This window comes from Lipophrys pholis (genome assembly GCF_963383615.2).
Source record: "Lipophrys pholis genome assembly, chromosome: 22".
Classification (NCBI taxonomy): domain Eukaryota; kingdom Metazoa; phylum Chordata; class Actinopteri; order Blenniiformes; family Blenniidae; genus Lipophrys; species Lipophrys pholis.
In genome coordinates, this window is record NC_137644.1 from 13164991 (window position 1) to 13187183 (window position 22193).

The 22193-nt window shown below is 43.2% G+C and overlaps 2 protein-coding genes across 2 annotated transcripts; one reads left to right on the top strand and one right to left on the bottom strand.

The window, feature by feature from the left end:
- Positions 1 to 1242: 1242 nt before the first annotated feature.
- On the bottom strand, positions 1243 to 12684 carry LOC308127210 (DENN domain-containing protein 2A-like). The gene is made up of 20 exons (XM_080492087.1): positions 12425 to 12684; positions 11009 to 11080; positions 8746 to 9855; positions 8562 to 8647; positions 7760 to 7854; positions 7472 to 7681; positions 7213 to 7306; positions 7073 to 7123; positions 6792 to 6988; positions 6493 to 6602; positions 6253 to 6322; positions 5757 to 5834; positions 5529 to 5669; positions 4539 to 4687; positions 2995 to 3172; positions 2836 to 2877; positions 2619 to 2727; positions 2247 to 2516; positions 2038 to 2124; positions 1243 to 1925 (listed from the first exon to the last, which is right to left on the bottom strand). Exons 2-20 carry the CDS (start codon positions 11065 to 11067, stop codon positions 1894 to 1896), a joined length of 3168 nt encoding a protein of 1055 aa, XP_080348213.1. The 5' UTR covers positions 11068 to 11080; positions 12425 to 12684; the 3' UTR covers positions 1243 to 1893.
- A 2209-nt stretch (positions 12685 to 14893) lies between these two features.
- Positions 14894 to 21699, top strand: slc37a3 (solute carrier family 37 member 3). Its single transcript, XM_080492194.1, has 14 exons — positions 14894 to 14953; positions 15827 to 16063; positions 16562 to 16676; positions 16822 to 16914; positions 17338 to 17421; positions 18212 to 18357; positions 18461 to 18557; positions 18651 to 18735; positions 18861 to 19123; positions 19218 to 19359; positions 19453 to 19554; positions 19635 to 19834; positions 19935 to 20000; positions 20338 to 21699. The coding sequence occupies exons 2-14, from the start codon at positions 15987 to 15989 to the stop codon at positions 20428 to 20430; spliced, it is 1563 nt and encodes a 520-aa protein (XP_080348320.1). The 5' UTR covers positions 14894 to 14953; positions 15827 to 15986; the 3' UTR covers positions 20431 to 21699.
- Positions 21700 to 22193: the final 494 nt, after the last annotated feature.

Genomic DNA, 22193 nt, shown 5'->3' on the forward strand with positions numbered 1-22193 from the left:
GTGGTCTGCTGGTTAAATATAGCAGTGGTCGCTATGACTGTTGGGGTATATATATGTTAATGTAGATAGAAAAGAAAGGTGTAAGTATCAAGCGCTTCCCTGCACCCCAGATCTTTTTGTTTTTTTTCTTTTATTTCTACACCCGTCCTCCCCTGACAGCTCTCTCTTTAAAAACTCCTGGAAAATGTTCCACCATGCGTCTACATAAAGATTTATATTAAAAAAAAAAACATATAGATTTTAATATTCACAGCATTGCTTTTGTCATCAATCATGACTGTGCTGTTCATTCTTTCTCTGTTTAGATGGATATAGACTCTATCTACACTCAATCTAACGTTGTTGCTGCTGGACAAAGGAGAACACAATTTTTCATTTTACCTTTACTAGCTGCGTTAACTTCACACCTCACTTTAAAAATGGGACTTTTCAGTCCAAATGTGGCCTGATTTTCTCCTGTTTGTGATTATTTCAATTAAAATCCATTTTAGTTGTTTTTTTTACTCTGTGTGGTGCTCCAAACATCACCAGGTTTCAGAAAGCTATACATAAAGTTATTTTGTAATCACTGCATCTATTTTTATGAGTCAGCATGTGTGTGTGTGTGTGTGAGAGAGAACTTGCCATTTTGACAGGTTAAGGGCCCTCAGGCTTGCTCAGCACGCACAAACCGAGAGCGCCGTTCCTCAGACAATACACTACTATGCTCCGCTCTGCACCTGTGTTATGTTTTCATGCTGACAAAGATGTGCTTTCCTCTTCGTGGGCTAAAAGATCGGCTTTGTTTCCATGACTCAGAGACAAAAATAGTAAAGCTGCCACCAACTCTGAACCAAGGCCCTTTGTAGTAAAAAAAAAAAAAAAAAAAAGGCCACATAACTCCAAACACACAAACACAGCAGCGAATGGTTAGCAGAGGGATGGCATGAGGATTACTCATGCTGCAAAACTGACACACAAATGCTGAGTGAACACAATTTCCTTGGCTTTGATTCACATCTCGGTAGTTTCCCATCTGTATGAAAAGTTATATTGTCAAACCTTGACGGTGTCATCGGATACTCCTTGTATTTACTCTAAAGTAATTCCCATCCTTGGAAATCTTGAAACTGGAGGAGGGACGGCGAATACGTTTACAGAAAAATGACCTCTAGACTGTAAACAGGCAAAGTGATGGCTGGTGACGCATGGCCGCTCGTTTTGATGGGGGGAAAAAAACATGACGACATCAAGACAATAACTCGCCACATCAAAACCAGAAAGGGTTTATTTGAAGCACTTGTGATGTTGTCACTGTTTTGGCTATAAGAAAACTGAGGCATTCATGGGCATGTAAAGCCAGTCTGCTTCATTTTCTGACCAGTCAGTGTCAGGGAACTCATCATTTCACAGAAAATAAATCACTGCCCCCTGGTGGACTTAAATAGCATTGCGACAGACGGAGTATGTTACACAATGCTGCTGCCAGCATGAGACAAAACTACTAAGTGTTGGTGTCATTCATAATCTGACCGTGATAGGCTTGGGACATGCTTGTAGTGTGACCATGAACTCTTCACACAGCAAAACAAATAATTTGAAGTGTTTTTCCTTGCTTATATAATATATTTTTTTACACCAGTACGTTTAATCTGCACACACAAAATCAACCAGCGACATTAATAAATATTCCTGAAAGTCTGTCTTCTCCAATTTCTTCATCTAAATCATCCTCAGTGCAGTTTGTAATTCCTCACTGTCTTTCACGAGCTCTTGAACAAAACCTTCTGTGTCATCCTCAAGGGAGACGAAGATTAAGTTTCTGTTTGTTGGATTACGACTCCTGGATGTCTTCCCGTGTTGTATTGCATCTTCTTCTCACTTTCAGTCTCTAATTGTGTGCTCACAGTGGCATCATTTCTTGGAAAGAAACTTCATTTTGTTCCCTGCAGCGACAGAAGATAAGTAAGGGTGAGAGTGAGCCAACAATAATGAATTTGTACATGTTTCACTATAATTAAGTAATTCTGGCTATGAATAGCTCATAATCATCCTCACCTAAGCCCTTGAGGAACCTGTTAACCCTCCGATGTTCGTTCTCATGGATGGAGTCCAGATACTCCTGCACTCGCACTTCAAACAGACCTGGCGAGAAAAACAAATTAGAGAGAACTGGAGCGAATCCCGGCAGCTAGACTTTTCTTCTCTCTCTCTCTCTCTCTCTCTCCCTCTCTCTCTCCCTCTCTCTTTCTCTCTCTCTTCTGTACCTTTCAGAGCCTGCCTGTGCAGCTCCCTCTCCTGGATGAACAAGCCAAACATCTGGGTCTCCATGAAGACCTCCAGGAAGCGACGCATCGTCTTGGATGGGACGGCTTTGCGAAAGCCCTCGCGCTGGAACGAGCAGGGGAGTGGGGAGGAGGACGAGGAGGAGTAACCGTCCTCCCGCTCGCCGGTGATGAAGAGGGGATAGTGGCCCACCAGCTCCACGAAGAAACGGACAAAGGCCTCGGACACGACGGTGCTGAGGTGGGCCGTTTCTGGCGACGGGAGGGTGAAAATCATGAGAAAATTATTACATTTCAAGGAGCTCAAAAAGAGCAATAACTGAACACGTTACTGAAGTTACTGTTTCATCTCACCACTGGTGTTTTCTCCTCCTCTCTCATTAGCGAGTTCTCGCCTCCTCTCCAGAACGTTCTCCAGGGCTGTCTGGAGCTTAGCTGGCAGGATGGAGTCCTCGTCATCCAACTAAATGTCACACAGCAAGACAGAAAAGTCATTTCTGAGGAATAGTTTGTTCGATAGCCATAAAAAAAACAAAAAACAAACACCAGCATACTTGTAGGAGCTGCCCACCTGTCTCAGAAACCGACTTTTTTCCAGATCCACGACCAGAACCTGCACATGAGTATACCTATTATTGATGTGATTATTAATGTGTCCTCAGTGGTTTACATGTACCATCTCTCTCTCTCTCTGTGTTGAGTTCGAGTCACAGTGCGTCTCCTCTCTGACCTCCTCCAGGGGGAGCTCGGTGAGCTGGGGCAGGGAGCTGGACAGCAGGCCCACGATGAACGGCGTCGGGGTGCAGACGATGTCCAGCATGGCTGAGGGCAGCACGGGGATGTAAGTGTGCTGCCACACAAACGGGTAGAGTAACGCCACCACAGCATGACAGCACTGGGAGAGGGTACTGCAGGAGAGACCAGGAGGGAAGTTAACCGACGGACTGAAATGATCAAAACCTCTTTCATATTTCAGGGGCGCTATGATACAGCCAAGTGTGATCTCAGAAGGGGATTTAGACTGCCAACTGTTGGCTTCAGCTTGGACTGATGTGGGCTACACACCCATGCACACACTCATACGCACATATTTTATATAATGTAGGCCAATTTATTGGCATCCACATTGCAGGAAAATGAGTAAGGTTTGCCTAAAAATGGAATAAATAAGAAATGACTTGGTCTCCATGTTTTACAAGGCTTAGTTAATCATTGCAAAGGATGGGAGGCAGAATTATTCATCCATCCACATAACTTCTATACGCTTCATCCAACTTAACGTTGTGGTACCGCTGGATTAAATCCCTGCTGTCTTTGTGAAAAAGTTTCACCATGGACAGGTCGCAACCCTGCACAGGAAAGCCAACTGACAAATTCTGGACTTGAATCGGCAGCTTTCTCTCAATGAGGCGAGAGGATTAACCACTGCAGCATGCGTGGCATTGTCTTCTTAGTTTTAATGCAAAGAAGTAACCCACAAGTATTTTCTGTTTACATTTATTAAAATCTTCAAGTGTGGGTTCCATGAAATTTTACAGACACACCCTAAAAGTGTGGTTTTAATACTAATGAAGTAGAAAACCTTCATTGCAGCATTGTGGGCATCGCTGCCGTGAACAAAATAACAAAATCTGTTTACTTCTACTGTAAAAGATCAATGCATGAGGCAGATTGAACCTTCTGATGGCCACCTTGTGGCCCACAGACTATATTTTTGACACCCCTGGCCCGGATTATTTAAAACTCAAAAGAACAAATATGAAATACAGGAAGTGAACTTACTTGCTTTCACCACATGAGTGTGCTGCAATGTAATTGGAGTCTAAATATTGAATATCCCCCTCGAGGGAACCGCATTTCCCAGAGAGGCTTCTTGCTTTTCTCCCTGACATCACTGGACTTTGCATTCCTGTCCTCTACTACTGCCATCGCTCTTTCTGGATCCCACTGGCTTTCTTCAGCAGAATAAACAAACGGATCCCAGCCCAACAACAACTCAACAGCCTGTCCTCAAAATATCTCTCTGGCATGTTCCCTGAATAAAAAGCAGGGCTGGCCTCCAATTTATTAAAAAAAAAAATAATCTAGTGCTGGACCACCCACATGTCTTATAAATTACTAATGAAAATAAACCCTGAAACTTTCACCCGGTATCTGCCATCTCCATAATTACATAAACAGAGGAGCCGCACATCTTAAAGGCGAGGCAAAAGAAGTGTCACATAGCCGGAGGAGGAATATTTCACTGTGGAGAGGAAAAAGTGGCGGTCGGACCTGAGCTTGTCTGCAGTGAAGATGACGCGTCGCTCCAGCAGAAGGGAGCCGAAGACCCTGAGCAGCAGCCGCAGACTCAGACAGGAGAAGAGACATTCGAAGTCCACGTGCTCCAGGCGAGAGTCGGTGGGTCGACAGAGCTCCATCACCTGGAGGGAAAGGGACACAAAAAAAACGTCTTAGTAGAGAGGCCTGCTCATCCTTCATCCTTGAATTTTATTTTATACAGCCTGCACATTTCAAAGCTTTTCGTCTCGTCTGATGTTTTATTGTGTTCACGCTCCTCCACTTGGATTCAGGTCAGGACTACATGTGCTGCTTTGCAAAGGTCCTCTTTTTTTTCTTCTTCTTTGCAATAGTTCAGTTGTGCCACTTTAGCTCACGGTCCCGCTGCACACATGCCTCTAAATAATCGGTTCCGAAAAGCTTCCAGATCAAACTTTGAGACGGTGTGTTTACATGTGGCTCTTTGTTTCTTCCCGACTTTCCCAGGGGATTTCTACAAGAAATATTGAATTATTAAAGACTTTGTTTTTGCTTATAAAGTGGCTAATTTGTTTGTTTGTGTGTATAAAGTAACAATCAAAAAACCCTGCAAACATGTGAATAAGAAAAAAAGAAAAAAGAATATTGTTTAATATAGAGTTTCTACTACAAATGTCCCTGTACTTATTTACTGAAATCAAAGTTATTGGCTTCAAATATAATGAGAATCCGTCTTGAATTTCTAAGATGCTTCTTTAAAAAGAGACATTATATTGAATAGAATGAAAGCAAACCTATAAGTCATATCTTATGTTAAAATATCAATAAAGCATGACGAAAAACTTGCACTGTGCTGTGGTGGGGAGCATTCTCGCTTCACAGCGAGACAATTTCCAGTTGGACTGAAACCTTTTCTGTGTGTCCATCCCAAAGACGTCACATCCTGACCATTTCTCCAGAGCAGTACTGACATTTCCTTGCTCTCGCTGCTCCAGTGTCGCTCACCTCAGTGCCTGAACCTGGGAGAAAAGTTTTAATGTTGATGGTCTTGCCGGGAGCTGGAAACTGGGCCTCCATGATGGCTCTCATGAACGGCTGCACCAGGGCAGGAGACAGAGCCCTCCGCCTCTCCACCTCATCCAAAACCTTCAAAACGCACACATGGACACACCACGCTCAAATCATCTATGGTCACGATCTGTCAGTGTTTTAATCACAGATAACCAAGTTTACCTTGGAGAACAGGTTGAAACAGCCGAGGTGGCTCACAATACAGTAGACCTCTGGCAGACATTTGCCTTTTCCACTGGGCTGGGAAGAAAAAAAAAGAAGTTGCAGCTTTTTAAACATTTAAGAAATTCAAGAAAATGTATATTTTGGATAAACAAGTGAGTCTGGACATGGTGTTTGAATTGAATAATAATATTGCGCAGTTTTAAAGACGTTAGGGAAGAATAACGACATGGAGACACATTAAAACACACATAAACCAAACTGCAACACACACACACACACACACGGTAGATTCACATAAACAGAAACACATGCATGCCCGCACATACACAGTTCCCAGCCTGACACACTTCCGCCCCGACCCTGAGATGGACCATTTTCCCACAGGCACGCCGACTATTTTGGCACTCCTATTTACTCAGCCGTCATCGTGGTATTTAGCCATTTCCTGTTCAGTAACTGCCCAACTTATTTATTCTGCTCATTTGCTATTTACCAGTAAACGTCGGCAGTATCCGAACCTCCTGCTCCCGTCCTCGCCAGTCAAAACAAAGGAGAACATCTCGCTGTGAGGGACGAGCAACGACAAGGAGAGACTGTGAGCGGTGGGTTTTCACTGCACATGTGATAAAATAGTTCAGTTCTTCAGAGGCGGACCAGCCATGTGGCAGTGGAGGAGCCGTGTTTACGTGTCATTGTCTCAACAGGAGCATTGAAGGTCATTTTCCATCCTCACCTCGGGTAGCTCTCCACTGGCTCCCAGTCTTTTGCGTCGGGGAAGCAGAACTGAGGAATAATCCTCAGCTGATCCTCCGTCTCCCTCATGAATTTGAAGCTACGCTCCAGCTGCACCAACACAAAGGAAAACTACAGTCTGAATACCTGTTTTTCCATCAGTAATCATGCATATAGCAGTTTTGTTTTTTTGTTTTTAAGCTCCGCAAGACTTGTGGGATCTTGTCTTTAGAAAAAGCTCCTGCCTGCTGGGACAGATTTGGCTTTCTCTTTCTCTTCGAATAAAAACAGCACTCTGACCTTTGGGGGGAACTGCTGCGTGACCTCCGGCAGATAGTGGCCACCAGCCTTTGACTTTTGTAGTGACACAACCAAGAAGTATTCGAAAAGTTTGCGCTGGTGGAGCTCCGGTTCCAGGGAGCCGTTCCTGGTGCTGGTCCGGGTCTGGCTCGGACGGTTCAGTATGGACTTGACCGTTGTTAGTCGTTGACGTTGAGCTGGGATGAGAGACAGTCCATGTAAAGACGGCAGCGTCATCTATAAAGGTTGAGTGATGTTTTATGTGCGCAAAAAGGCTCTACCTTTTGCTCTTTCTTCAACTTCACTCTCGGAGTCGCTGTTCTCGTCCGTTACTGTCAGACAAAAGCCATAAATCCTCATATACAATGTAGGCATGAAAACGAGGAAAATGAAGTTTACTTTAACATTTCAACTTCGTCACCTCTTCCTGAACTTGTCTCGGCATAATGGTAGACCCTCCGGAGATGTTTCTTTCTATTCCGAGCCTCAAATATGCTGTTGATCCTCAGCACAACCTGTCGTTTAGATAATGATACAGTGTGAGTAAATATCTCTTTTAGCAGCTGTAAGTTCAGCGTTATTGAAATTTGGGTTAAGATTCAGTTCTCTATAAAATGTATAAGGTCATATCAGGGATTTCAACATTTTTTGCACCGGAAAACGTTGATTGAAACACAGACCGTTGGTATCCTGCGACAGGTCCGGCTGTAGGGATCCCCGGGCACCCAGGCAGTGTGTTCAGGCCCAGTGGGAGTGGACGGAGGGCTGAGCTGTGGTGGGGATGAAACTCCTCCACTACCGGCTCTGTGTGTCTGCTGGTTGGTCCGCCGAAGGTCCAGCAGCTTAAAGCTCCTGCCTGAATTCTGCCTGAAGAAACCAGGTCTTGAGGCCTAAAGAAAAACAAAAATCAATTACGTTTTTCATAAAACCCCACAGTGACTGTAAAGTTTTGTTAACAGCTCAGACACCTTGGAATTATCAGCACCAGGAGACGAGGGCAAAGACTGCTGGGAGCACTGACTCTCCAGCTCTATGTCCTCATACGGGTTCTCATTGGAGGAATCTACCGCAAGGACAGGAAAAGGACATATTAGCAGTTGATTTTCCATTTAGTTTTCATTATCATGATCAGGCATAATCAAAGTGGAGTTTCATGTAAATAACTCGGCATCTTTTACTATCTGGCATCTCTGTTTTATTCAGATGCAAATACGTCTTGCCACTGCTGTGTTCGAATTGTAATTTTTAACAAAAAAAAACTTTTTAATCTCAAATCATACATATATATATATATATAAAGAGAGCGAGAAAGTATTTTTCCTGCCTTTCTGGATTGAACATTCCGGATGTGACCTATGCTACTAAATAATCAATATAAACCATAACAGAAATGTCCTAAAAAAGAAAAATCTATTTCTACAATTCCTGCTTCGTTTCTCTTATGACCCTTATGATGACTGTGAAAAGATGATCAATATTATTCATTGACTAGTAATTAAATAATGCAATGTATTTCTTTTGGTGTAAGAAATACAATAAAGAAAGTAAATGTTGCTCAAGGATGTAAAGTAATGGCTGGTGTAGTGGTGAGCACAGTTGTGAAGTAGTGAATCTGGTGACTTGTGCCTTTTGCCCGATGGATGGATGGAGTTAACTTTTACTCAGTACTTAGAGGAATACAGCTCCTGTATTGCCTTACTGTTTCTGTATTTCTAATTTACAGCTTTACTCCTTAAAGGAAATCAGTAGAAGATAATCCAGATGTCTGACCCAGGATGTCTTCATAGTGATGCTCCTGAGACGGTGAATGAGAGAAGAGCGGGCTCCTTGCAAGATCTTCAAACTCAAACAATCTCCTATTATGTGGAATGCAAAAATACAAATTGTTACCGGATACATGTTTATTTTAGAAACGGTATTCTTTTAAACGATGATTGTGCAGATTTCTCTGTACCTGTGGATATCGTCTTGGACTCTCTCACCCCGAGGTCGCCCGTAAACACCGGACGGAGGTTTGGTGGAGGCTTTCGAAGAGGATGAGGGCAGCGGGGGAAGGTTCCTCTGCCCGCTCCCTTGCCTCTGACCCTTTCCCATGGAGGCTGGGTGCTGGAAAGTGCGCCGGGGTTTGGGGAGCGGGTTGATGGGGGGTTCCCCCGGCTCCGTGTACACATTCTCTTGCTGCCCCTTCCGGTCTTCAGTCCCGGGAGACTTTGCTGCGCTGCTTAGAGACAAAGCTTCCGACTCCTTTCGCTTTACCTCCACCTGCTTGTCTTTGGTGGGCGGGCTGAAGTAGTTTCCAAGCTCTTGGGGGTGTTTCCCGTGGTTCTCCCCCATTGCCTCCAGCTTTTTAAAGAGCGTGAATACAGCTCTCTTCTTCTGGTTTGGTTGTTCTGTTGTTTTCCTGTCATTGTTTCTCCTCAGTGTCCCCACCTGCTCCTGCTCTGTGACTGCAGCTAAACAAGGCCTTGAATCATCAATTGTGTCAATATTCTCTTTCTGGTGGTTTTGCTTTTCTCTTACGTTATCCTCCTTTTGGTTAGCAGCCGGCCTACAGTTACTGAGCGCTCCTCTTTGCTGTTTACCCGGTTCAGCGGGTGAACAAGGCCTCGGATCCCCATAACTTCCCACATTCTCTTTCTCAATGTCCTGCTTTTCCTTGTGGGTGACTCTTCTGCAGCTGTCTCCACCATGTGTATCGATAGCTTTACTGTCACCGTTCGATTCTGTCTTTTTTACAGTGGCACAATGTCCCAAACTTTCACACGTCGGCTCCAAATGAGGAGGCTCCTTGGCCTCCCATTGAGAGATCTTGTCCTTGATGTTTCCCACATTGGATCGCGGCATCTTACCTCCTACCACAGGAGCATTTTCATTGCCATGGTGGTCAAAAGCTGGCCTCCTGTGAGCCATCGCAGATAAAACGTCCTTCTGGTTATTCAGGTTCTCTAATGGGGTTAAGGGAAGTATCGGTGGCCCAGTTCTGTTTGGGATTGGGTGTGTGGCTTCCTTGTTTTCTTTTGAAGAAATATGGAAAGTGCTTCCACCACGACAGCCCTTGTTTAGCCTAAAGACACACAAAATCACATTAATGATATTCCACCAAATAACACCAAGCGCTCTGGTTTCCTTCCTCAACAATAAAGACCTCAGATAATGGAATCATATCCTCTTATATCTCAGTGCTGCATTTCATATTTGATCATAGCATTTTGCTAGAGACTGGAATATATCAAGAAAAGGCCTGGAGTTGGGAGAGATCACGTCACTCCAATATTAGTTTACTTTCATTGGCTTTCTCTGAAATCTAGGTTTAAACCTAAAATTCCTCTTTAAACTTATAAAGCTCTTAACAACCAGGCTTCATCATTCCCTTAAGAGCTGCTAGTCCCATATAATCCCAGCACTTCATTCTCAGAGTGCTGGCTTACTGAAAGTCCCAAGAGTTTCTAAAAGTAGAGTGGAGGCAGAGCGTTCAGTTATCCGGCTCCTCTCGTGTCGAACCAGCTCCTCGTTTCAGACTATCAAAGTCTCTCTTTTTGAGATTAAGCTTAAAACTTTCCTATTAAATTAAGCTTACAGTTAGGACTGGTTCAGACCCGGGAGCATTTTCTAATTGTGCTGCTGAAGGTTTAGACTGCAGGGAGACCTTTACTTTACTTCTCGGCTCTCCTTTCCTATCTTTCTATTACTTAACCCCGAACGAAATAGCAGAAAGCGGCCATCTCTGAGCCTGGTTCTGCAGAGGTTTGTTCCTTCGAGGGGAATTTGCCCTTTCCAATGTTGCCTATGCCTGAAAAATAATAAGCATAGCCACGATTCAGAGAAAATCCCTCCCCATTAGGATCATCACTAGGTGATTCTTATTACCAGTCGGGGAACACTCAAGTCTTTTTCTGGGACCGGTGGGAAAACTGTGAGTAAAATGCCGCAGGACAAGCCTAAACCGAGCATCTTCTTCTCATCAGCATCACTAAATAAACACAAACTTGGAGCAGGGCCCATTTCATCAAACCGTTATCTTTTATCAAATAAACAGGAGGAAATGGGAAACCCTTCAGCTGAAAGACCTTTTCTGACTTTGTCTTAATGGACGTGATGATTAAAGGGTGAGCTAAACCCCGATTCTTCTCTCTCAGGCTCTGGAGGACTTGTGTGGTATGAAATGCTCTTTCCTGAAGCAAGAAGTTCCCTGTTGACAAGCCTGCTCGGATACAAACCTGTTGACTGTGGAGTAGATGTAATCTTGCTTCGTTTTCATTCTTTCAGCGGCAGCCATAATCACTGTGCACCTGAGGGAAATGGACAGAAGTGAGAGCATTGGTTGGCTGCTGGGTTTTGTGGATTGAGGTATTCATATTTGCTGGACATCCTGTCTGGCCTGGTTCCAAATGACCGCTTGTGTCAGGCTTATTGATGAGCTGTGTTGTCATGCTGCTTTTTAGTTTGATGTAGTCCCTGTGGTAAGGCTGAATATTCCCTCTGAACTGGTAATGACCAGTATTTAGAGGACAGCTGGGCAGACTCAGGGAAAAGGCGACAGCCTGGAGCTCAGTGCAACTCCCTCAAGCACTTCATCACCCAAACCAACACTTTATTCAGCAGCGTGTGTGACTCAATCACTCCTCTCGTCTTTTTCTTTGCCCCGTTGTGTTGTTGTTGGTCTTTCTCTATCACTTAATCCTTACTGGAGGCTCACCTTCTGACCTCCGCAGCGACTGAATTGCCCTGCTCTCCTCGTCTCGACTCGCATACTTTCACATCTTCGAGGCCAACGATCCAAAGTTCAATGTCCTCTGAGATAGCATTTCCCAGCTCTCAGGCTGCTGTCATCATTTGTTTAGTTGACATCTAGTTTTAATGACACTGTCCGCACCCTCCCTGTAATGTGAGTACCAATGAAACCTGTCATTGTATTTTAGATAACAAATATAAGTCAAGCTTGACAGTAATTACAACAGGAAGTGTGGATCTAGACTTATCTGTATATGTTTCAGTGAAAAAGAAAAACTGAAATTGATAAAACATGATAAATTGCAATTAAACAATACATTGACAATACTGACAGGCTTATTTTAGTTTTGTACTGCTTGAGCTGCTCAGAAGATCCTGAAATTGAAGGAAACAATGAAACTAAGAGGACATGTGGAATCAAATATTGATTTTTTTGGGAAAATGTAAAAGTCACATGCAGCCGCTTTAACCTTGAGATGAAAAAAATTCACAATTCAAAAAATGTCTTTCCTTATAGTAAACTAAATATTAATAAGAGACATAGGTGGCAGTCTTCTTGTTACCCATTGTACAACCTCAAAAAGTATCTGATCTGCAGCTGAGCAGATTCCCAAAGCTTTAGGACAGAAAATAAAGTTTTAAATTAGTCACCCAGACACAAAATTAATATATATTATATATCAAGCTATCCAATGGTGCAAAATAAAGCATATAAAATGATGTTTCATTTGTGCAGGTTACTTCCTATACAGTCTGAAAGACTTTACATTAACTTCATATACAGCTGGTTTTCTCTCCTCAGAAATGCAGTGTCACAGTCTGAATGGAAAATGACACTGTCGTCTTGATTAAATCAAATGGAAAACATTCAATGCAATAAATTAGGCGAGCCAATGACTTACCTCCTTATTCTGTACAGTTTCCATGTGCTCACGACTGATATGCAAGCATCTTACACTGGATGTTGCAGTCACAGTATCCATTGGTATAGTAACCAGTGCGCTGTCTATGTCCCAGTTAAACCGTCTGCAGCAGCTCCTCTAACTTCATTCAATCCTTTTTCACTGACTGATCACATGTTGAGCTGAGTTCAGGCTTCATCCCAAACTAATGCACACATCCTGCCTTCTGCCTCTTCTGCAAACTTCAACTTTTATTCACCCTCACTCACTGCAGACCCTGAATATGACTTCCCCCCTCTCTCTCTCTCTCTCTCTCTCTCTCTCTCTCTCTCTCTCTCTCTCTCTCTCTCTCTCTCTCTCTCTCTCTCTCTCTCTCTCTCTCTCTCTCTCTCACAGCTGACTTCAACATCAAGCCATTCAAAATGAATGAATATGCCCTCATACTGACTGAAAACTATTTATATGCCTTTAATGTTTTTTCCTCTGAAAGGTCTCCATGGGAATTTGTTTGGCACATGGGATAGTCTGCCTTGGAATACATTATTTTCCCTCCAAATCTGTACTTCATTGGAATTCATGTCACAAATGTTGCTGGGCTGCAGTTGCTCGGGCAGCTGTGGCATTACAGCCCATCTTCTCTGACCACTGATTCAGTTTTAAACTGAAGACTATAGGCAATGACTTATTCAAACTTACAAATGCTTGTATCTGTTTTTAGCTTATGGTTGCATTTTAATGATTTAATGTCAATCTAAATAGAAAGAGTAAGATGTCAAAGATAATTAAGGCAAACAATTAAATGTAGGATTTTTTTACAGCTTGAATCTCAATCATACTTTTTTTCATACTCATTTTTGCATTTAGCCTGAGCTGCATTGCACTCATAAAATTTAAACATATAGATGTTTTTGAAACAAACAAGGAGCCACAAAGATAAAACTGAATATTGCAATACTTAAGAGATAACACTGTGTGTAGATGCAGTTTTTCTTACCGGGCTTTTTGGGCTGCTGGTCGAATCAATCCAATCTCACTGTTGCAGTGAAGTCAGTGAAATAAGTTGTGGCGCTATAGTTTTAAAACAAGGAGGGAAAATGTGCTTGCAGCCAATGACTGTTGGTCTTTCAGCCACAAATGGCCCAGTGACAGGTGAGAGCTGAGCAGCTGTCTAATACCAGCTGAAGTAAAACTCAATGGCAAAACTGATCACTTCCTGTACCCTCCAAAATGAAGGCAATCTCCATTAAATTCATGGCAAACCTCAAAGGAACAGCTAATAAATGTAATTTTCTTAATTATAAGCCTGCTCTGTGTTTCTTTCCTATGAATATTGCGAAGATAACTTTTGAAAGATCTGTCCTGGGCATTGTACCCCGCTTTTACACTCCGTCAGCTGGGATCAGACAATATTGGATAAAGAAGTATAGATGGATATATGTGTGTATTGATGACTACCACGGTTTGTACCACAACAACACACAGGCAGGGAAATACCAGTATTTTTGCACATGTGTGAACTATTAGACATTAGGTCATGTTATAAGCTGGCTCAAGTGGTCATAAGACCATAGTGAAGGGGTTAACAACATTTATTTTATAAAAAGGAAGTCAACCTAAATTAGGCTGATTTCACAAATGGGTAAACCAGAGAAGTCAAACGAATCGTAGTTCAGGAGCCACATACTGTTAAGTTTGAAATTCAATGGGGCAAACCAGAGAGTAAAGAATGTTGCATCCAGAAATCTGATGAAATATCTGCAATTATCTTTTGCCACACAACATTTGATATTGTTGTCGCTTTAAATGTCGCATCCCTGATGTCTCGGTCCACTTCTCACCACTATTCTTGCTAAAACATTGTAATACCAAGTAAATGAATCAGAAGAAGCAGTTGGTTTGTTAAAAACATGAAAATAGCTGAATATTTTAGAATTTTTTACACTTTCAAATTTCATCCAACAGGATAAAATGTAACTTCTGTCCCAGTTTTGGCAAACAGGCCAAATGTTTGACATCCATCCAGACACAAGACAATTCACAATGCGTTCCAAGGAAAGTTTAAACTATATATTTACACAAGGTGACAGAATCAAGGAGTTTGTTACAGGTGAGGAGAACAGTAACAAAAATATGCTTCACTTTATTTGCTTGTGACTCTGGAAACACAGAATAATCCTCTTCCTGAGGACCTCAGGGGTCTGGATAGTTCATACTCTACGAGTCAATATGTATTTAGGCCTGAGGCTCGTCAAAGCTTTATTCATAAGAAAGATTTTAAAGTGAATTTTAAAAAAGAAAGACATCCATAGATTACATAGAGGTATAAACATTAAGGACAGCTTTATTAGTTCCCCTGAAGAAAAGATGTTAATTTAATTGGAGGGGTTTTGTACTGTAGTTCCACTCCTAGCCTGCAGATGGCGGCAGTGCGCCGCGCCGTGACGTACAAGTTTCACAGGAAGTGACAGTAAACAGTAAAGTGTCTCCACTCAGAAAACAAGCTGCAGACGGACGATCCGGGACCCAAAGGTAAGATCTCTTCTGACGTTAGTCCTCCTTTTACTCAGACTTTGCAGCTTTCTGTCTCGATATAAATGAAGGTCCCGAAAGTGTCATTTCAGTGTTTCTTTTGTCCGTGGAAACTCAGTGAGAGAGACACACAGGTGTGTGCAGACAGAAAGCAGCATGTGCGCATATATAAAAAAAAAAACAAATCAAAATATTATAAGCTAGATAATTAATAAACAGGTGGACAAAGGCGTCCTTTGCACGACAGAATTTGTATATTTCAATCTCAGCATCGTCTAAATAGGACATTCCCCCATGCATTTAGGTGTGATTTGCCTGGGAAGTACTTAAATTGTATTTTCTTTTAACTACAGTGACACTGTAGCCAAACTGCAGTTGTTGTTGTTTTTTTTCCTCCAGGAAATATACAACTTTCCAAGTGTTGTTGCCCCGGGTACTGTATTTAGGGTTGACATCATTATTGGTGATGGGACTTCAGCCACAGTGTCCTAGATTTCCTGTTTAGTTTAATCCTCATGTGATCATAGAAAGTGAAAGCTAAATTATTAGGATTGAAGCAGAAAAACATACAATTTTAATAAGATTAAAATCCCTGCTTAAAGTTATTATTGCAGCATGAACTGATTCCTGCAATAAAGGCAAACCTATTGTCCTGGGAAATAAATTCCCCACAACACCACACCACCATAAAATATGACGCATCACAAGAAGCTGAGGATGTCCACTACAGAGGTCATCGATCAATTTTTCTGCCTCAGAATTATTCGACACAAAGATGTCTTCTTTGAGTATCATGTGAATCAACGATTGAGACTTCAAGAGAAAAAGTAAATAAAAAAAAAAATCTACAATGGTTGATTCTTTCCTCTGCAGGCACAGCTCTGCTGCTCTCGTGATGCCTTTGCTCCGTCTGCAGTAGTGGAAGACTGTAGCCAAACCCTCCTCCCTCCCTCGGAGACCTCCGCCAGTACCACCTCCTCCCTCACCTTCCTCCTCCTCCTCCTCCTCCTCCTCTACCTCCTCCACCCCTGTGATGCCTCCCTCATGCTGTGGCTGTCTGTCACAGTACACCCACCATCATCTGGTTGTCTTCCTCCTCACCTTCTTTAGGTAAACCTAGTCCCCCTTCCAAAAAGACTAGTTTAGTATCTCAACTAGAAACCTGTTACGTGTGACCTGTTTATGCGACGTGCTGCAACATACCTTCCTGAATGTTTTCCGGGCGTGTTTTGGGTATTCATCAACATTTGTCTCACTGGAACAGGTGATAGTGCGTGTCCTTCATCCGGGTTCAGACTGGTATAGTTAATCTTTAATTCCTGTAGCCATGGTATCAACAGTTTGTGTCCATGTCAACATGTCACGGCGGCAGTTACCAGGAGTGAAACAAAGTGCCGTCTGCAACTCGTACAACATGCTGCAGTTCAAGATCCCTTTAGTCCTTCAAACTGCATTTTTCTCAAAAGCCTTTCTTTCTGTGACATGTTGTATTTTAGTTTCTAACATTTATATCTTAGTTTTTGACTTTTTCCACGCTCGGTCTCTTTGCATGTGATGTGCCCCCCCCCCCCCCCCCCCCTTGAGTAAAGATCCCCTCTGTCTCTCCAGCTATGTGCTGCTTCATGCATCCAGGAAGACATTCAGCAACGTGAAAGTGAGCATCTCCGCTCAGTGGACGCCGTCCTTCCAGAATGACAGCGCGGCCGCCTTCTCCCCCAGCGAGGTACCGGGCTCCAGCGCAGTTTCATTGTTTTGACTTCTTTTTCCAAGATTTGGTGCTGCTGACAGATTCAGCTTCCCAGCTATTTATGTCACTGGGGCTGCAGATTAAATGGATAGAATGGAAATTGTTGTCTGCCTCTTCTCAGACGTGGGAGGACAACCATCTGTTTGCAGATGAGCAGCAGGCCACGCTGTTTCTGGGAGCGCTGGATTCCATCTTCCTCTTCTCTTATGCAGCGGTGAGTACGATGCAGAATAACATGTTCCCGACATGAACCAGCTTTCTGATTTCGAGATTTTTCTGGAAGTAGAAGTATTAATCTGTCAAATTTGTAAATGAAGCTTGAATAGATTAGATAACTCTGATTTCATTCTTTTCAAATTTAACCAAAGCCAATAAATACCGAAGAAACAAAGAGATCTTCTCTGTGAAATAAACAAGTCAGTAAGATCGATGTCATACAAGTTGAAAGGAAACTAAGTAGGAAGGAGACGGTGTTGTGTGCTCCCAGTCTGCCACACCTTGTTGTCTAAGGAGGAGGCAACACCAGGATAAGGCAAAGCGCAAATATTACTTTTGGAACATACAGTGTAAGCCCATTGTGAACTTAAATAATCCACTCCCCCGGTTGTCCTTTAAGTGGTTTTGTTTGTCCACACAGGGTCTGTATCTGAGCGGCGTGATAGGGGATCGATTCAATCTGAGATACGTCCTCTGCGTCGGCCTGTGTGGCTCCGCTGCTGTGGTACGTACACAATGTGACCATTTACACTTTATTATTATCATTATTCTTCTAACATCGTTTGATGAAAGCTTAGACACGGCTAGAGGGGAAAAGATAGTTGAAGAAAGAGATATAAACAAATGATAAGATGAGAGACTGTTGACCATATTGTGGAAATAACATGTCACAAAAGCTTGTGTCATACAAATAGATTGTTAAATAACTGTGGAATACACACACACACACACACACACACACACACACACACACACACACACACACACACACACACACACACACACACACACACACATTTCCAGGATCCAGTTGGAAATCAAATAAAAGAGCAATAAATTCAAATCGGCTCATTAATTTCATTAATACAAGATAGTTTTAGAATTAATAGCGAAAAAAAAAATTACAATTGTAAAATGTAATGTTGGAAATGGTTCCAGGGACATAAATAGCTTTCTGTTCTACAGCAACAAGTTTTAATTAGAATCAACAAAAATGAAATCTGTTACCTTTTAGTGTAGACATTCACTCTAATGTTTAATGTCTAGAAAATAATGGATTTCTGGTATTGAACAAAAAAAAAGAACTACTCACTTTAAGGTAAAAGAGAGAGCAAGTCAATCCACATTCTACTTATACATGTATAGAAAATGTATATGTAGACATTTGCAGGTATGTATATTGCCAGCTGGATCATAGAAGCAAACACTATAGATGTCGTGTGGGATTAATGTTTCAAGAAAGGATTTCACGTCGCAGTGTGGTCGTGTCGGTGTGCGTTTCTCCGTGTCTGCAGGAGTTTGTGTTCGGCACTCTGACCGAATGGCTCCAGATCTACAACGTCTACCTGTACTGCTCCCTGTGGGTGCTGAACGGGCTGCTGCAGTCCGCCGTCTGGCCCTGCGTGGTGGCCGTCATGGGCAACTGGTTCGGTAAGGCGGGGTGAGTGGCACTTCTCCGCTCGCAGCCGCGATATCCTGCTTCGCCGGCGTGGCGTGACGTCGATCCGCTCCCACTTACTCACCCGTACGGCTTCCATCCCCAGGCGAGGCTTCGTGTTCGGCCTGTGGAGCGCCTGCGCCTCCGTCGGAAACATCCTGGGAGCTTTTCTGGCCTCTAGCGTGCTCAAGTATGGATATGAGGTCAGACGCAGACACTTACGTGCTTTATTGACGCTTTACGCTGCGCCAGCGCCAGCAGCCGCATGCTAACGTGGCGACTGCTGCTGTGTGCAGTATGCCTTCCTGGTGACCTCTGTGGTGCAGTTTGCTGGTGGGGTGGTGGTGTTCTTTGGCCTTCTTACCTCGCCAAAAGAAGTTGGTAAGGACTCCTTTCCTTATTTTGTTTAATTATGTTGATTATGTGCAGCCATTTTTTATATATATATATATATATATATATTTATACAAATCTATCCTGCTCTTTAATAAACGTTTGCGTTTCAGGTTTGAGTTTGGAGTCGGAGACTGGACTCAGCCCGGTGGAGAGGGACACAGACAGCCGCAGGCCTCTGATGAGCGACGAGGAAGAGGAGGAGGAGGAGGAGGTGGTGGTGAATGAGGAGGATGAGAATGAAGTGGTGGAGGAGGAGGAGGTGGAGGTGTGCGAGAGGAGGGAACAGTCCGATCAGCAGCAGGACGGGCCCGAGGTCCATCCTCCGCGAGCCATCGGCTTCTGTGAGGCTTTCTGTCTGCCCGGCGTGCTGCCTGTAGGTCTGATCGAGCACAGGAAATGTTCCCCTGAGTTTCGTGAGAGAAATTGAAAAACCTAACGCCGTTCTCTCTTTCCCTCCCTTTGTGCAGTACTCCCTGGCTTATGCCTGCCTGAAACTGGTCAACTATTCCTTCTTCTTCTGGCTCCCTTTTTACTTGAGCAACAACTACAAGTGGAAGGAGGCCGAAGCCGACAGACTGTCTGTGTGGTACGACGTTGGAGGAATCCTTGGTAAGCACCAGGGTTTTTCCAGCCGTTGGTACCAATTATAATTGGAGATTTCGTGCTTGATTTGTCTCCGTTGTGTATTTTTCTTCGTGTCAGGAGGAACAGTTCAGGGTCTGGTCTCTGACTTCATGGGGAAGAGAGCCCCCGTCCTGGCCTTCAGCCTGCTGCTTGCAATGGGAGCTCTGGTGGGATACAGCCGTGAGTACTCACAATACGTGTCGCCTCACCGCAAATATCCGATGAACCGATGCTCCAAGTGTGTCTGCCGCGTCCCTCAGGATCACCAAATGATCAGGTGATAAACGCCGTGCTCTTGGCTACCACCGGCTTTTTCATCGGCGGTCCGTCCAACATGATCAGCTCGGCCATATCGGCTGACCTGGGGCGCCAGGACGCCCTGAGGGGCAGCCAGGAGGCTCTGGCGACCGTCACCGGTATCGTGGACGGAACAGGAAGTATAGGAGCGGCCGGAGGGCAGGTACGTGTTTAGAAACACCGACGGCTGAGCTGTGAATTATTCTTTAGTATTGAGCCTAAAGAATCCAATGTAACCGATGCTCTGGGGGATTATCATGCAGTACTTGGTGTCTCTGATTGAGAGCAAGCTGGGCTGGATGAGCGTGTTTTACTTCTTCATCGTCATGGTAAGACCTTCAAATTACTTAAAAACAAAAAAAAACTTAGGCTGTCAATACATTTAGATATGTTGAGATGTCTAAGTAAATAAATAATCACACTTGTTGTATTCACTGAAAGAAGAGGTTTTGTCTTCCTGTCCATTTTAATTACTAACTCACTTTTTGATTTAAGTGCGATTTTTCAGATTTGGATCCGAAAATGGGTCGATAATACGTCTAAACGTTTTATTCCCAATAGAACGTTCACACACTGTGTTCTCTCTGGAAAAGCAATGCGCTGCGTGAGTTCAGTTGCTTTCCTTGCGGTTCGCTCACCTAACCGGCGCGCCGTTTCCTCTTGCAGACGGGCGGCAGCATCGCCTTCATCTCCCCGCTGCTCTTCAAAGAGCTGCGCGCCATGTGGAGGGCGCGACGAGCTCGGCAGCGCCAGCTGTGAAGCCTCGCGTCGGCCGTGTGGTTTGGAGTTTTAATCGGCGTCGGTGCAGCAGGTCTGCCCAGGTGGTTTTAGTCGTGTAGAAAAGATGCTGGATGCGACTGATCTACAATCCGTGTGAAGGTAGTTTGGGATGTTGGGTTCAAGTGCCTGACTGACAAAGAAAAAAAAAAAAAGAGAGAGATTTGAGTTTTCTCCGACTGTGAATTCAGGCCTCGCAGGCCCATCACACGGTGTACCACTGTATATATTTTAGGCTTTTAAAAGATGTGAATATCTGAGTTTTTAGGTCGAATTTGAGTTGGGGGGGGGGGGTTTCAACCAGCAGTTCTCAACTTAAACAATCGGACTCGTGGAAACTGCTTCAGGATCAGAAATTCTTCAAATTGTGATTGTATTCTTGAAAATAAGCAGGTGTACATGTGTGTCGTGGTTTTAATTTGAAGATGTTTTGCACTCTTGGGTTCTCACAGGAAGTTTAGGGTTAGTTTTTTCCCCCTCTTTTTATTCAGGTTCAGGGGCTGGATTCTGAAGCCCTGACAAGCTTGGAAAAAGTTCACTTGATTGTGCACATTATCATTCCACTTTCACCTTTCTGCCAGGATGTTTACAGCCGAAGTCTTACGGTTTAAACCTGAACGCAGCGGCAGAAATGCACTATGAAAAGTCTGCTTCTGTGGTGTCGTGGTCACACATTTCAGTTTACAACGGTCTTTATATCGATATCTGCATACCGACAGTGGTGCAGAGGTTAGTCTGCTTGGAGCAGAGGCTGCTTGTTTCGTCTCTTGGTGGGAGAGTTTAATTGTAAATCCTCATGGATTTATTAGGTTTTAATAGCCACTGAAGTAGAGATATTGGTCTTTTCAGGCCTTTCAATGTACGAGGTGGGAGAATTACGACGTGACGGTTTGAGTTCTTTTCCTGACGCGTTGCTTATTTAAGACAAAAAGATTTGAATGTTTTAGTTTACATTATGCATGCCTTTTTGTGTAAAATAGAAAAGCTTTATCATTTCCTGTCACCGGTCTTTGGTATGAAATGAGTTACTTTACTTAAATCTGGGAGGACTTTCATTGTATTCGCCTTGAGACGAGCTGAACAAATCAGAATGTAAACTGAAACATGTGGAATGTGTAAAAATCTGTGGTGCATTTTGGTTTTTTTTAAAGTTTATTTTATTTCTATTTATGTCCTTTTCAAGTTTTAGCCAATGTAAATGCTTTTTTTTTTCCTTTCCTTTTTATCCTTGAATAAATGCAGATTGCATTTATTTTGTCTTTGTTGCTGTTCTTTTATTTTGGTTTTCTTGCAGCTCCTCCAGAAACTGAAAACCCTGTCAATTTACAGCCACCAGGGGGAGCTACAACGCAATATTACCGTTCACCTTGCTCTTAAAAGCCATATTGAAGAACTTGAGACTACACATTCGTTGCTTGTTTCAGCATACCTCATTAGGTCTTTTTTTTTTTTTTTTTAATAATTTAAGCACTCAATATGTAAGGCAACAGTGCACCAGCACCCCAGCAATGGAATCTCTTTACATTTTCTATATAAACACGGAGACTTTCTGGATCAGATCTCGTACACTGACACATCTTACATGTTGCAAGGATGCATAAACCCGAATTAAATTATAATAAAATTATGACAAATGATATACAAATATACATTCAAGTGTATACAAAGTTGGAAAAACTACACTTTGATATAGCTGCGACAGGTGAATTAGGGAAGGAACCTGTAGCTTCAGTGAAACACTGAGA

Coding starts and splice junctions, on each gene's coding strand:
- LOC308127210 (XM_080492087.1), bottom strand. CDS start 11,067: ATGGCTGCCGCTGAAAGAATGAAAACGAAGCAAGATTACATCTACTCC. Junction 6,603..6,791: donor CGCAGCAGTTCCCCCCAAAG/GTCAGAGTGCTG, acceptor GTGTTGGTGCAG/CTGGAGCGTAGCTTCAAATT. Junction 6,323..6,492: donor CCAGTGGAGAGCTACCCGAG/GTGAGGATGGAA, acceptor CGTCCCTCACAG/CGAGATGTTCTCCTTTGTTT.
- slc37a3 (XM_080492194.1), top strand. CDS start 15,987: ATGCCTCCCTCATGCTGTGGCTGTCTGTCACAGTACACCCACCATCAT. Junction 18,358..18,460: donor AACTGGTTCGGTAAGGCGGG/GTGAGTGGCACT, acceptor TTCCATCCCCAG/GCGAGGCTTCGTGTTCGGCC. Junction 18,558..18,650: donor TGCTCAAGTATGGATATGAG/GTCAGACGCAGA, acceptor TGCTGTGTGCAG/TATGCCTTCCTGGTGACCTC.